The sequence below is a fragment of the Nycticebus coucang genome, chromosome 8, assembly GCF_027406575.1.
Source record: "Nycticebus coucang isolate mNycCou1 chromosome 8, mNycCou1.pri, whole genome shotgun sequence".
NCBI lineage: Eukaryota > Metazoa > Chordata > Mammalia > Primates > Lorisidae > Nycticebus > Nycticebus coucang.
The window spans coordinates 92,668,201-92,682,960 of NC_069787.1; the positions used below are offsets into that span (position 1 = coordinate 92,668,201).

At 39.4% G+C, this 14,760-nt stretch overlaps 1 protein-coding gene and 1 non-coding gene across 3 annotated transcripts in view; one reads left to right on the forward strand and one right to left on the reverse strand.

Moving 5' to 3' along the window:
- SMARCC1 (SWI/SNF related, matrix associated, actin dependent regulator of chromatin subfamily c member 1) overlaps nucleotides 1-14,760 on the reverse strand; it is a 216,417-nt gene that overhangs the window by 105,169 nt on the left and 96,488 nt on the right. For both annotated transcript variants that reach the window (XM_053600509.1, XM_053600510.1), the window contains exons 13-15: nucleotides 10,657-10,694; nucleotides 7,164-7,285; nucleotides 2,797-2,868 (exon numbers count right to left, since the gene is read on the reverse strand). In XM_053600509.1, coding sequence (XP_053456484.1) covers nucleotides 2,797-2,868; nucleotides 7,164-7,285; nucleotides 10,657-10,694 — 232 coding nt within the window. The remainder of the gene's footprint in view (nucleotides 1-2,796; nucleotides 2,869-7,163; nucleotides 7,286-10,656; nucleotides 10,695-14,760) is intronic.
- LOC128592857 (U6 spliceosomal RNA) lies at nucleotides 11,888-11,994 on the forward strand. Its single transcript, XR_008382068.1, has one exon. It is a non-coding gene; the product is annotated as a U6 spliceosomal RNA (small nuclear RNA).

Below are 14,760 nucleotides of genomic sequence, written 5' to 3' on the forward strand. Positions count from 1 at the left end.
TGATATTGCAGAGGCTGAGGCTTCTGCAGGATTTATTATGCCCTGATAGGCACTTTAAAATTAGCCTCTGTAGGTCTATCATTAGCATCTAATGTAGTTCTGAAAACTCTTTAGCAGTTGTCACAGCTAGGAAATCAGCATTTATATTGTTATATCTGCAATTACTTGCCTAAAACCATTAAAAAGAATAGTAGGCATGACCTAATTGTTTATAATGGTTAAATGGAACTCATTTATTGGTTAAAAGTGGAATTGTGGTGTGTAAATTATGTACAGTACCTACTATGGAAAAGCATAGGCATTTGCTATTACTAATTCTGTAGATGACGGGTTGTATTTTCTGCCTGATCATTTGGAAGATGGAAAATCCTCATTTTTTTAACTCGCTCCTTAGTCTTTTTGGAAAGTAGTTAAGAATTGCCAGGTATGTTTAACTTAAGAGGTAACATCAATATTTTATTTCTTTGGTAGGTAAGTGAATTGATTTCTTTTCTTTTCTTTTTTTTTTTTGTAGAGACAGAGTTTCACTTTATGGCCCTAGGTAGAGTGCCATGGCATCACATAGCTCACAGCAACCTCCAACTCTTGGGCTTAAGCGATTCTCTTGCCTCAGCCTCCCAAGTAGCTGGGACTACAGGTGCCCACCACAACATCGGCTATTTTTTTGTTGCAGTTTGGCCGGGGCCGGTTTGAACCCGCCACCCTCAGTATATGGGGCCGGCACCTTACCAACTGAGCCACAGGTGCCGTCCTGAATCGATTTATTTTCTACTGTCATGAAAGCATATCTTTACTTAAGAAAATTATTTTAAAAGAAACGGTAGCACATTAATTTCCCCTACAACAAAAACAACCAAAAAAAAAAAAAAAACCCTTTCTTATAAACCTTTCCCAGTGTATAATGAGCTTTAATATATATGTGTGTGAATACAGTGTCACTTAAATATATCAAAAGTAAAAAAAAAAAAAAAAAAGAAGAAGAAGAAGAGAAAAACTGAGACTGTGGGTCACAGCAGATTCCACAATGTATCCCTGAATTTCTCCCACAAAATACTGCAAAGGATTATAAACGGGATTCCAACAGTTCCTGGCACATAAATAAAACAGGTAACTGGAAGTCAGCTACATTATAGCAGTAAAAGTGCACTGCTCAAAAAGGCTCCTCAATAAACACAGGTGGATAAATGAAGACTGAAAGGTAAATTTAAAGAGTGAAATGGCCTAAACTGTGCTGGTAAACAGAAAACTACCCTAAACTACGAGTATTCACAAATTCTAACAAAGACAAATTAGATGGAAGAATAACACATGTCTGAAAAGGTAAAAAAAAACTACCAGGGTTTTTTATTCCCAATCTGTGACTCTGCTTTTGTTTTTTGTTTTGGTGACTCTCTTTTAAGAGATTCCTTACAGCTTTGTTATGGGAAGGCTGAAATGATCTTTGACTTAGATGTTACTTAAACTTAGAATCTCAAACTGCCAGGGAACAAACAACTCCACAAAATATTTATTACTCAATTATTCATGTAATGCCATGTGTTTTATGTAGAAAATTACAAAAGTTACTCCTTCCCTAACAGCTTAAACATCTTTTTGTGCAGTAATATGTGACAGACTAATACCAGGAAGACAACATAGGGAAGGGTATTTATAGTTATTATACTGTTGATTTCTTTAGAAACAGACGCATACATTGACAGATCACCAAAGAAAGACAAGATTGGTTTGAAACATTCATTGGTTTAAAACATTTTAAAAATTGGTTTGAAAAAAATAGATTTTTTTAAGCCAATGTAAAAGGACAATACTTTATGTAATTTAGCTTAATTTACATGTACCTATCGCATATTTAGCAATCTTTTAATTAGTAGTCATTTATAAAGGACAGAAGCTAAAAATTCTACTTCCTCCTGGATTATTATACACAAAATAGACACACAGTCCATTAAAATATGGACATACTAGTTGAAAGCTCTTAGGAGAAACCCAAATTCATTTTAGTGATTATCTATTAGTGAATTTAATCTTTTTTCTCTTTTCCCAGAGACTGGGTCTCACTCTCTCAACAGGCAAGAGTGCAGTAGTGTTGGCTGAGCACGGTGGCTCACACCTGTAATCCTAGTACTCTAGGAGGCCAAGGCAGGTGGATTGCCTGCTTGCTCGAAACCAGCCTGAGCAAGAGTTAAGACCCCCCTCTAAAAATAGCCAGGCGCTGTAATGAGTGCCTGTAGTCCCAGCTACCTGGGAGGCTGAGGCAAGAGAATCACTTGAACCCAAGAGTTTGAAGTTGCTGTAAGCTAAGGTGCCACGGCACTCTACCAAGGGTGACCAACTGAGACTCTATCTCAAAAAAAAAAAAGTGCAGTAGTGTGATCATATTTCACCACAGCTTCAAACTCTTGGGCTCAAGTGATTCTCTTGCCTCAGCCTCCCAAGTTGCTGGGACTACAGGCAAGTACTACCACACATGGCTAATTGATAATTTTTTTATAGAGATGGTGTCTTTCTGTGTCGCCCAAGCTGGTCTCAAACTCCTGGCCTCAAACAATGATCCTGCTTCGGCCTTCAAAGTCATTGTGATTATAAGCATGAGCCACCGCTCCTACTCTGAATTCAATCTTGTGATTTCAAGAATTAGACATAATTTACTGTAAGGCAAGGAATGCTGTGTAACACAAACTTTGTTCTAAACCGAGTATGGTATTTGTAAATTTTCAACAATCAGCAACAATAAACTCAGATGCATGCATTAAAAACCCGATATCCACAGGCAAATATCTAAAACACTGGTCTCACATTTCTGGAGTCTTGGATTTGTTTTTTCCATTGAAGAACTCAGGAAGAGCACGTCGTTCAATCACATGAATACTGAAAGGAAAGAAAAAGAGGATTAGGAGTCTTCCTTGAAAAAGAAAATCTTTAAATTTAAGCTCATCTTCAGGCGGTGCCTGTGGCTCACTGAGCAGGGCGCCAGCCCATATAACAAGGGTGGCAGGTTCAAACCCGGCCAAACTGCAACAAAAAATAGCAGGAAGGTGGGTGGTGCCTGTGGCTCAGTGAGTAGAGCACCGGGCCCATGTACTGAGGGTGGTGGGTTCAAACCCAGCCCTGGCCAAACTGCAACAAAAAAACAGCTAGGCGTTGTGGTGGGCACCTGTAGTCCCAGCTACTCGGGAGGCTGAGGCAAGAGAATAGCTTAAGCCCAAGAGTTGGAGGTTGCTGTGAGCTGTGATACCACAGCACTCTACCAAGGGCAACAAAGTGACAGTCTCAAAAAAAAAGAAAGAAAGAAAAAGGAAAAAGAACCAGCCATAGGACAATAAATTTCTAGTGATCAGTTTCTTAGGCTCTTAATATCAATGTTTCTTTGTCCAGAAATACTACAATAAAATTTTTTAATTTTGGTAATCAACTGTCTTAATAAGATGACAGAACTAAATTTAACATTTTATAAAAACACTGATAATTTTCTAAAATGTAACAAGTCATAAGCACTACACAGTTTACTAAAAATGTTCAGGCCTAATGCATCACCTATACAACCTAGCACAAACTTTTGACACTAACACTAATCATTGTTTCCTCCTGATAGCATTTTAGTTTCTCCATGGCTATCCAGAGATACAACATTTTTAAGTACTAGTTTCACAGGAAAGAGCAAATCAATGGTCTATGAATAAATATAACTAAAACTATTCATTCTTTTATTATTTATTAACATTTAAACTGGATCCATACAGTCAAATATTCTAAGTACAATGAATTACCTGAAAAATTCTACAAAGACAATTTCTAAGATGAATTAATAGATATATGTATAATTACTTTCAAAGTTTTACTATAAAAAGAATAGGTGTAAGCAATAATTGTGTAATTCCCAAATAACTCATTGTTTTCATTGTTACAGGTTAGGAAAAGTCCACCAAAAAAACATTTTTTTATTTACCAAGAAGAAAATACATAAGAATCTCAATTTTTTTCTTTAGGTTCTGAGAATGAACCATAGACAGGAAGCATAAACACAGGAAAGGGGTGCAGTATATAAAAATCAGAAAACTTGAGTTCTTTCAATTATCAAGTCTGATACTCTAGAACATTTCAACTAAATTGTCTATTATCCCATCTATAAACTATGGGATAATAATACCTACCCTATCAATCTAACACCACCCACTGTGACAAGCAAAAGTAATCAAGCAAATGAAAGTGTTTCTGTAAACTATATCCTTTTTTCTTCCTTTCTCTCTCTTTTTTTTTTTTTTTGAAACAGAATCTCACTCTCTTGCCCTGGATAGAGTGCTATGGTGTCATAGCTCACAGTAACCTCAACTCTTGGGCTCAAGCGATCTTGCTTGCTCAGCCTCCCAAATAGCTAGGAGAATATATTGGTGACTGCCAAAATGCCCGGGTAATTTTTCTACCTTTAGAAGTAGAAAGGTAGAAATTTTTCTACTTTTAGAGACAGGGTCTCCCTCTTGCTCAGGGTTGTCTCCAACTCCAGGACTCAAGCAATCCACCCACATGGGCCTCCTAGAGTGCTAGAATTACAGGCATGAGCCTTCGGCACCCAACCTGTAAACTGTACCTTTAAAAAGCAATTTACTGGAAACTATTTGCATGTCATATGTTAATTAATATTTATTTAATGAAAGGAAAAATGAGATAAGTCGACAAAAGGATACATTAAAAATACATAAAAATTGGCTTGGCACCCCTAGCACAGTGGTTACAGCACCAGCCACATATACCGAGGCTGGTGGGTTCAAACCCAGCCTGAGCCACCTAAGCAACAATGACAACTGCAACAGAAAAATGGCCGGGCATTGTGGCAGGTGCCTGTAGTCCCAGCTACTCAGGAGGCTGAGGCAAGAGAATCGTCTAAGCCCAAGAGCTGGAGGTTGCTGTGAGCTGTGATGCTACAGAACTCTACCAAGGGCAGCAAAGTGAAACTCTGTCTCTTAAAAAAAAAAAGAAAGAAAGAAAAATTAATTAGGCATAGTTGTTCATGGCTGTAGTCCCAGCAACTTTGCAGGCTAACACAGGAGACCTGCTTGAACCCAGGAATTTAAAGTTGTAGTGAACTATGATGCCACTGCACTTCAGCCAAAGCAACAGAGCAAGACTCTGTCTCAAAATGAATGAATAAAATTTTAAAAATAAAAGAACAACAATGAGCATAATATGAAATAGTTATACCTCATAAGTAATCAGTAAATGAGATACCTAGGACATGTTATATTCAATCATGCTCCAAGATTGCCCCAGTCCTTATAAGTTAACAAAAAGGAAGGTGATACATAGTATTTTTGTGCCTAAAGATTTTTATATGCCACTGTTTGTACTTCAAAAGCCTCCTGATGTAAAAATTATCCTATTAAAGTGAGGCAACTCTTGGGTAGTGAGAATTTTTTCTGGTCTTCTTTCTTTTTTTTAAACAGAGTTGCCCTCAGTAGAGTGCTGTGGCATTACAGCTCACAGCAACCTCAAACTCTTGGACTTAAGTAATTCTCTTGCCTCAGTCTCCCAGGAAGCTGGGACTACAGGTAGGTGCCACAATGCCTGGCTATTTTTTGTTGCAGTTGCCATTGTTGTTTAGCTGGTCCAGGCTGAGTCCGAACCCACCAGCCTCGGTATATGTGGTCGGCGCTGTAACTACTGTGTCACGGACACCAAGCCTGAATTTTTTCATTTATATACAGTAGTGCCTCCTTATCCATGGCACATACGTTCTAAAACCTCCAATGGATGCCTCAAACTACAGAGAGTACTAAACCACATACACCCATGTTTTTTCCCTATACATACATTTCCATGAAAATGTTTAATTTATAATTAGGCACAGTAAGAGATTAATGATAACTAATAATAAAATAGAACAGTGACAACATATTCATAATTTCATAGAATTTTTACTATACATCTTAAGCAAACTCAGGATACATTCTCATTCTTTTAAGTCCAAAACTCTCACCTAGAAGAAGTACTCTACTGCTTCTATTTGACATATTCGAAATGCCATTATTACTCCTTTTATGTCTTGGGCCCATTAGTAAGTAAAATAAGTGTTACTTGAACACAGCACTATGATACCATAATAGTCAATCAGATAACAAGACAGCTACTAAGTGACTAACAGCATGGATGATGCTGGATTAAAAGATGATTCATATCACTTGCAGGACAGTTAAGAGATGAAATCTTGCTACTCAGAATGGACACAATTTAAAACTTATGAGTTATTTTTGGAATTTTTACATTTATTACTTTCAGGTCATAGTTGACATCATGTAATTGAAACTGAGAAGGTGAAAATGCAGATAAGAGAGGAGTACTGTATTTAACTTTTTTTATTTTGGAAGCAAAGTCTCTTTCGCCTAGCCTTTAGGGCAATGGTGTCATTATAGCTCACAGAAACCCCAAACTCTTGGCTTAAGGGACACTCCTGCCTCAGCTTTCTCCCAAGTAGCTGCAACTACAGGCATGGGCCATCATACAGGCTCATTTTTCTAGAGACAGGTTTTGCTCTTGGACAGGCTACTCTTGAATTCCTTGCCTCAAGCAATCCTCCTTAACCTTGGCCTCCCCAAGTGTTAAGATTACAGGGGTGAGCCACTGTGCCCAGCCTGTATTTAACATTTTCAAATCATATAATGAATATCAATATTTTATAATTATTAAATACTGAAGCATTTATTTGTCTGTCTGATTCTAGCTCATACTAAATGAGTTAGGTTCAAGCTTACATAATTTCACTACCCTAAATAATATCCCAATCAAGTGTCAATCCCTAACTTGTTTTTTTATTTTTATTTTTTTATTTTTTTTTTTTTTGTAGAGACAGAGTCTCACTGTACCGCCCTCGGTAGAGTGCCGTGGCATCACACAGCTCACAGCAACCTCTAACTCTTGGGCTTACGCGATTCTCTTGCCTCAGCCTCCCGAGCAGCCGGGACTACAGGCGCCCGCCACAACGCCCGGCTATTTTTTGGTTGCCGTTTGGCCGGGGCTGGGTCCGAACCCGCCACCCTCGGCATATGGGGCCGGCGCCCTACTCACTGAGCCACAGGCGCCGCCCTCTCTAACTTGTTTTAAAAAACACATTCCAAATATTAAAGTTCTCCCACTCAGCAGTACCTTGCTTACAGATGAAGTAGCCCACTTACCAATTATAATCAAACCATGATGCGTAGCTAGGAATAATGATGTGATTGGTCTGCTCTGTCACATTATCTTCACTAGGGTCAACTGACCGACTCTGATCACCTTTGCTAGGATCTTCATCTTCCTAAAGAAAAGAAGACAAAGTTCTAAGAATGAGAGAACTACAGAGATACACATAACATCTCTCAGAATTCTGCTATTTAGGTCAATAAACTGAAGCTGCCAGATTCAATGTCAAGGACCAGGAAAACAAATTTCAAGTAAAACAACTTTTTATACTTTTTTAGGTACAAAGTGGTCAGAAAACAGATTTTATTGCTCCTTCATACAAATGAGGAAATCAATTCAGAAGGCAAGTCTCACAACAAAATTAAAAAGAAGTTAACTGAAGAAAGCCTGTTTCTATAATCAGGTACTCAAAGCCCAAATAACCTTCCACAATAATTTGTTTACTTGTCCAGTTTTACCTAATCCCAGGTCACAAACCTAAATTATTAATTCTCAAGGTATTTTTAAGGAGCTGACAAGATGACACTAACAAGGAATAGTTAGACTTTCCCTGCCCCCAAATATGGAGCACTGGTAATATCGATATATGCCTTATCTCATTTATTTTTTACAATTTTTTTTTTTTTTGGAGACAGTGTTTCACCATGTTGTCCTCGGTAGAGTACTATGGCATCACAACAACCTCCCACTCTTAGGAGCAGCCCTCTGAGTAGCTGGGACTACAGGCACCTGCCACAACACCCAGCTATTTGTTGTTGTTGTTATCATTGATGCTTTCAGGAGAGTTGAAACCTGCCAACCCAGGTGTATATGGCCAGCACCCTAGCCCCTGAACTATAGGCGCCGAGCCTATTCTTCACAACTTTTAAATTATTAACAGGGGATACTACTTATCGTCTATTCCTGGATGAAAAAATAATGCACAGAAATAATAATTTAGGGCGGCCCCTGTGGCTCAGCGGGTAGGGTGCCGGACCATATAGCGAGGGCAGTGGGTTTGAACCCGGCCCCGGCCAAACTGCAACAAAAAAATAGCTGGGCGTTCTAGCGGGCACCTGTAGTCCCAGCTACTTGGGAGGGTGAGGCAACAGAATTGCTTAAGCCCAGGAGTTGGTTGCTGTGAGCTGAAACACCATGGCAATATAGTGGGAGTCTGTCTCTAAAAAAACAACAAAAGAAATAATAATTTATAACAGGATGTAAAACAACAAAGTCCAGTTAGAAGACTTACTCTCAATCTCTTACTACTTAAATTATTTCTGATTTTTACCTGATTATGGGTTAGAGGTTTTGAAAAAGATTCCACCAAAAATCCTTGTTTTGCTAATATAGTTTAATTTCTTCCTTTTACTTAATTCAATCGCAATTTCCAATGTTACATTATTCGAGGTGAAGATTAGGGTTACTACCTAGAAGCTTAAGATAGCAGTTTCTATAAAATCAACAAAAAAAGAAAATAGCTGAAGCACCAAAAGCTCAGAGACCCCTGGTTATGACTTAAATGATGTAGAGTACAAATGCAATAATAATGACTACAAAGGTAACAAGTTTTATTTCCAAATATCCTCAGGACTAAAGTCTTTATTTTGGTTTTATATTAATCTATTTATGAGGGGAAAGCTTTACAAATCAATTAGAACACACATAAAAATTCCTTTATTCAAGAAATATAGGAAGAGGCCTGCATTACAATTAAAAAAGGCCAACAGCCTTAAGGTTTCTTTTTTTTTTTTTTTTTGTAGAGACAGAGTTTCACTTTATCACCCTTGGTAGAGCACTGTGGCATCACACAGCTCACAGCAACCTCCAACTCCTGGGCTTAAGCGATTCTCCTGCCTCAGCCTCCAGAGTAGCTGGGACTACAGGCGCCCGCCGCAACGCCCGGCTATTTTTTTTGTTGCAGTTTGGCCAGGGCCAGGTTTGAACCCACCACCCTCGGTATATGGGGCCGGCGCCCTGCTCACTGAGCCACAGGCACCGCCCAGCCTTAAGGTTTAATAATCTCAATTGGGAAACAAGCAGAATGAAATTGTGAGACAGGGTATCAGAGAAGCCATTAACATTTAAGTTATATAATAGGCTTCTACATGGTTTAACACCTCCTGTCCCTAACATTAAAACAAAATCTTAGAAGTAAATTATTTTTATTTTCTATTTTGGTCTCTATTTACACTGAATAATGACATCTATGTACAAATGTAATGTTCATTAATAAGCAGCTTTTTGACTAAAGAAGAATTTAAGAATAATTGACAGGTGATAAGCCATATACATAAGAGTTTGTTAAAATTCTTATCCTATTGTGAATATGTTCCTTGAATGTATATAAAATAATAAATGATAAATGCCAATGTGGGGCATTTCCTTATCTCAATGAATTAAAAGATCTATTTTCAGCAAATTAATAAGGAAGTTATTTCAAGTATATGTGGGGGGATGGGTAGGGGAGCGTACAATGGCTTATGCCTGTGATCCCATATGTGGGGGGGAATGAGGATAGGGGAGTGTACAATGGCTTATGCCTGTAATCCCAGCACTATGAGAGGCCTGGGTGGAAGGATTCCTTGAGACCAGCCTGGGAAAGAGCAAGACCTCATTTCCAAAAAAAAATTTTAAATAAAAACAGGCTCGGCACCTGTGGCTCAAGTGGCTAAGGCGCCAGCCACATACAACTGAGCTGGTGGGTTAAAATCCAGCCCAGACCCGCCAAACAACAATGATTCCTGCAACCAAAAAATAGCCGGGCATTGTGGTGGGTGCCTGTAGTCCCAGCTACTTGGGAGGCAGAGGCAGGAGAATTGCTTGAGCCTAAGAGTTGGAGGTTGCTATGAGCTGTGATGCTATGGCGCTCTACCCAGGGCAATAGCTTGAGACTCTGTCTCAAAAATAAATAAATAAATAAATAAACAAAAACAGATGATTGAGGTAAATTACACTTATTAACACAAATGTGAAAGCATGGATAAAAACATGGGCCATTTATTTATAAAAAAGTAAAATCCTATCTTAAATCTAACACCTTCCAACAACATAATAATTGACATCTTTACAGCAGAACTAATAAAAGCAGGAAGTATCTGACTATATGCCCCAAGAAAGTTCCAGGGCATAATTCAAACAATTTATCAGTCATGGATTAGGCTGTACCAACAGAAAAGGCAATGAGAAAATCTAGGCATGCCATGGTCCCTGCTCATCTGCATGGTAGGATAACAGGACACTATGGTAAGCTCTGGTTATTAACATGCTACCAGGGGAATATGAAACCAGAAATTGCAGTATATGAGTTATACTACCCAGGAAAACAGAAACTTCCTCTCACAAAATTTGGAAACCAAAGAAGAGAAGTATTTGGGGAAGCATTAAAAAGAAAATTCGAAAATCAAGAAGGTTTTAAAATAGAAGATTACTGAGGCTATTTCCAATTAAGTGTTTCTACCGCACGGTACACAAGTTCTCTTATACCAGGTCGAGCTAAATCATTACCTTTCCTCCTGTTGTCACTGTTTCTTCATCTTGCTCATCTGCAAAATCAAAACACATAATTTATTTTAAAAACAGGTAAATGCTGTTTGGATTAGTGGACTTTGTGATCTAAGGACTGACACGGGACAGAGAAAAGAAATAAAGAAGAGCATTATTAAAGCAAAAATGACCCTGAATAGTTCAGTAAGTTAGCTTTTTACACAAAAGCACAAGGGTGATTAAAAAATTCAAAGCAAAGATCATTTAAAATTCCCAACAGGGAATTTAAATTAATTACTGCTTAAACCAATATTATAGTCATCATCTTATTTAATAACAGATAAGGAGCTTGATTAGAGTTTTTGTCTCCCTCCATTTGGTGCAATAAAGTAAAGACAATTTGGGTTCCAGAGGAAATGAATTAAAGAATGAATAGTAGGCCGGGCGTGGTGGCTCACGTCTATAGTCCCAGGGCTGTGGGAGGCCGAGGCGGGTGGATTGCCTGAGCTCAGAGGTTCGAGACCTGTATGTAACAGCAGTGAGCCAGAGTAAGACCCCGTCTCTACTAACAACATCAAAAACAGCCAGCATCGCAGGAGAAAGAAGAAAATCAACGAAAAAGGAATACTTCAAACAAAGAAGAATGAACAAGCACACTGAAATTAAAAAAAAAAAAAAAAAAGAATGAATAGTAAAGAAAGGTGATAATCCCTGCAGACAAAGTCCTAGAAAGGGTGTTAGTACCTTCTGAGAATAAGGGACTAAAAACCTAATGATTGCCTTGCAAAAACAAGAGAAAATCTATGTAAAATTTAAGCCAGGTAGTTGATCTCTATAACAAAACCCGTAAGTGTCACTATAGAAAGGGTAAGAGATTACTGAGCAAATAATTACATGGCTGTAAGTTTCTAATTATTAGTATGACCCTTGTAGTGACTATGACATGAAGAAGCTCAAAAAGAACATTATCAGGATGGGGGTTAAAGCATGGCTGTATAGTCCCAGCTACTCCAGAGGATCATTTGAGTCCTGGAACTGGAGTCCAGCCTGGGGAACATGAGAACCCACCGCTTAAAAAAAAAAAACAGGGAAGTCCTTCTTTCATTTATGTATTTATTCAACACATAGTGCCAAAAATCTATTTGAAAAGCAATAGTGGGAGGCTAGGGTGAAAGGATCACTTGAGGTGAGGAATTCAAGACTAGCTTGGACAAATATAGAGCAATTTCATCTCTATAAAACACTAAAAAATGTGCTTGCTTCGGCAGCACATATACTAAAATTGGAACGATACAGAGAAGATTAGCATGGCCCCTGCGCAAGGATGACACGCAAATTCGTCAAGTGTTCCATATTAAAAAAAAACAAAAACAAAAACACTAAAAAATTAGCCAGGTGTGGGCTCAACACCTGTTGCTCACTGGCGAGGGCACTAGCCACATACACTGGGCCTGCTAAAACAACTACAACAAAAAAATAGCCAGGCATTGTGGCAGGACGCCTGTAGTCCCAACTACTTGGGAGGCTAAGGCAAGAAAATTACTTAAGCCTAGAGTTTGAGGTTTCTGTGAGCTGTGATGCCATAGCATTCTATCCAGGGTGACATAGTGAGACTCTGTCTCAAAAAAAAAAAAAGAAAATTAGCCAGGTGTGGTGTCATGTGTCTGCAGTCCTAGCTTCTGGACAGCCTGAGACAGGAGGATTGCTTGTGCCCATTGTGGCTATAATGAGTGATGACTATCCCACTATAATCCAGCTTGAGTGACAGAAAGTGATTGTGTCCAAAAGAAAAGCTAACTAAAAAGCTGATTAGAAAAGCTAGCTAGAAATCTACAGCCCAGGGGTGGCACCTGTGGCTCGAAGGAGTAGGGCACCAGCCCCATGTGCCGGAGGTGGCAGGTTCAAACCCAACCCCGGCCAAAACTTAAAAAAAAAAAAATTAAATCTACAGCCCAGCAGCGGACTGCCTATTTATGTATAGAACCTAAAAATTCTGAATGGAATCTGGAATTTTTTTTTTTGGAGACAAAAGTCTCATTTTGTTGCCCTTTATAGAGTACCGTGCCATCACAGCTCACAGTAACCTCAAACTCTCGGGCTTAAGCAATTCACTTGCTTCAGCCTCCCAAGTAGCTGGCAGTACAGGCACACACCACAATGCCCAGTTATTTTATAGAGATGAGGTCTTGCTCTGGCTCAGGCTGGTCTTGATCTGATGAGCTCAGGCAATCCACCTGCCTCGGCTTCCTCGAGTGCTCAGACTACAGGCCTGACCCACCACGCCTGGCCTTTTCTTTTAGACAGAATGTCACTTTGTCACCCCAGGTAGAGTGCTGTGACATCACAGCTCACACTAACTTAAAACTCTTAGGCTCAAATGGTCCTCTTGCCTCAGCCTCCTGAGCAGCTGGGAATATAGGTACCTGCCACAACGCTCAGTTATCTTTTCTTTTTTTAAGACACAGGGTCTTGTTCTTACTCAGGATGGTCTTGAACTCCTGAGCTAAAGCAATCAGCCTCCCAGAGTGCTAGGATTATACGTGTGAGCCACCATGCCCAGCTGGAATCTGGGAATTTAACTCTAAGAATATACCTAACAATTTACTGTTAGAAGGATAATTCACTGTATTCAAAGTGTTTATGCAAACAAAATGAGTTAAGATGAATATTGCTTTCATATTAAAAGCCTGGCCAGCCACACTTGCTCAAATCTTAGCACTCTGAGAGGCTAAAGAAGGAGGGCTACTTGAGGACAGAAGACCAGCCTAAGCAATAGTGAGACCACATCTCTACAAAAAATAGAAAACTTAGCCAGACATGGTGGTGAAGCACATGCTTGTACTTGGGAGAGTGAGGCAAGACAATCATTTGAGCCCAGGAATTTGAATTTGCAATGAACTATGATGATGGCATTACACTCTAGCCCCCAGGCGACACAGCAAGACTCTGTCCCAAAGTGCTAGCAATGAGCCATTGCAACTAGCCACAATTTAATTTTAGTTTAACAGATTTCTGTCCATGAGGCAGTCTGAGTATCTAATGGAAAAACACTTCTGATGACAGAAAAGTCGGAGGGACAATATTCTTCCTGATCACCACATGGTAGAATTCAATGAATCTTCTCTTACCACCTTCAAGATATGAGTAAATATGCTCCTAATAGAACCCCTGGATCTTTCTGAGCCCTCAAGAGTGAATAAAAGCCTGAGAATATTTGACTAGGTAGCACAGAAGACAGAATGTGGATCAGTTAAAACAAAAAAAGCTCTTGAGAGTAATAATTTACAGTTGATGGATCACAGTGTCCTGGAGATAGTTCACATTATCACTAATGCAGAAATAAAAGGCTAATGCAATAATTTAGGGCCGGGCATGGTGGCTCACACCTATAATCCCAGCACTTCGGAGGCTGATGCAGATGGACTGCCTGAGCTCACAGGTTCGAGACCAGCCTGAGCCACAGCAAGAACTCATCTCTAAAAATAGTTGGGTGTTGTGGTGAGTGCCTGCATTCCCAGCTACTTGGGAGCCAGAGTCAAGAAAATCGCTTGAGCCCAAGAGTTTGAAACCGCTATGAGCTATGACGCCACAGCACTCTACCCAGGGTGACAGCTTGAGACTCTGCCTCAAAGAAAAAAAAGATTTACCATTTAAATTAAAGACCCTACCATGAGGGGCGCCTATGGTTCACTGGGTAGATCGTCGGCCCCATATAACAAGGGTGGTGGGTTTGAACCCGGGCCTGGCCAAACTGCACCAAAAAAATAGCCGGGCAATGTGGTGGGTGCCTATAGTCCCAGCTACTCGGGAGGCTGAGGCAAGAGAATCGCCTAAGCCAGGAATTAGAGGTTGGTGTGAGCTGCGACACCACGGCACTCTACCAAGGGCAATAAAGTGAGACTCTGTCTCTACAAAAAATAAAAAATAAATAGAGACTCTACCACTCCAGCTATGACCACAATAATCCTGAACTTCACCTCACAAACTGTATAAAATTACAAGCAGTTCACAAACACCAAAGGAAGATCTCTTATACCTATGCACTACAAATTTTTTTCTACTCTTTCCCATCCTTGTTTCCAAAATGATAAAGAAAAGCAGGAACAATTAGTGAGTCAAAAAGGC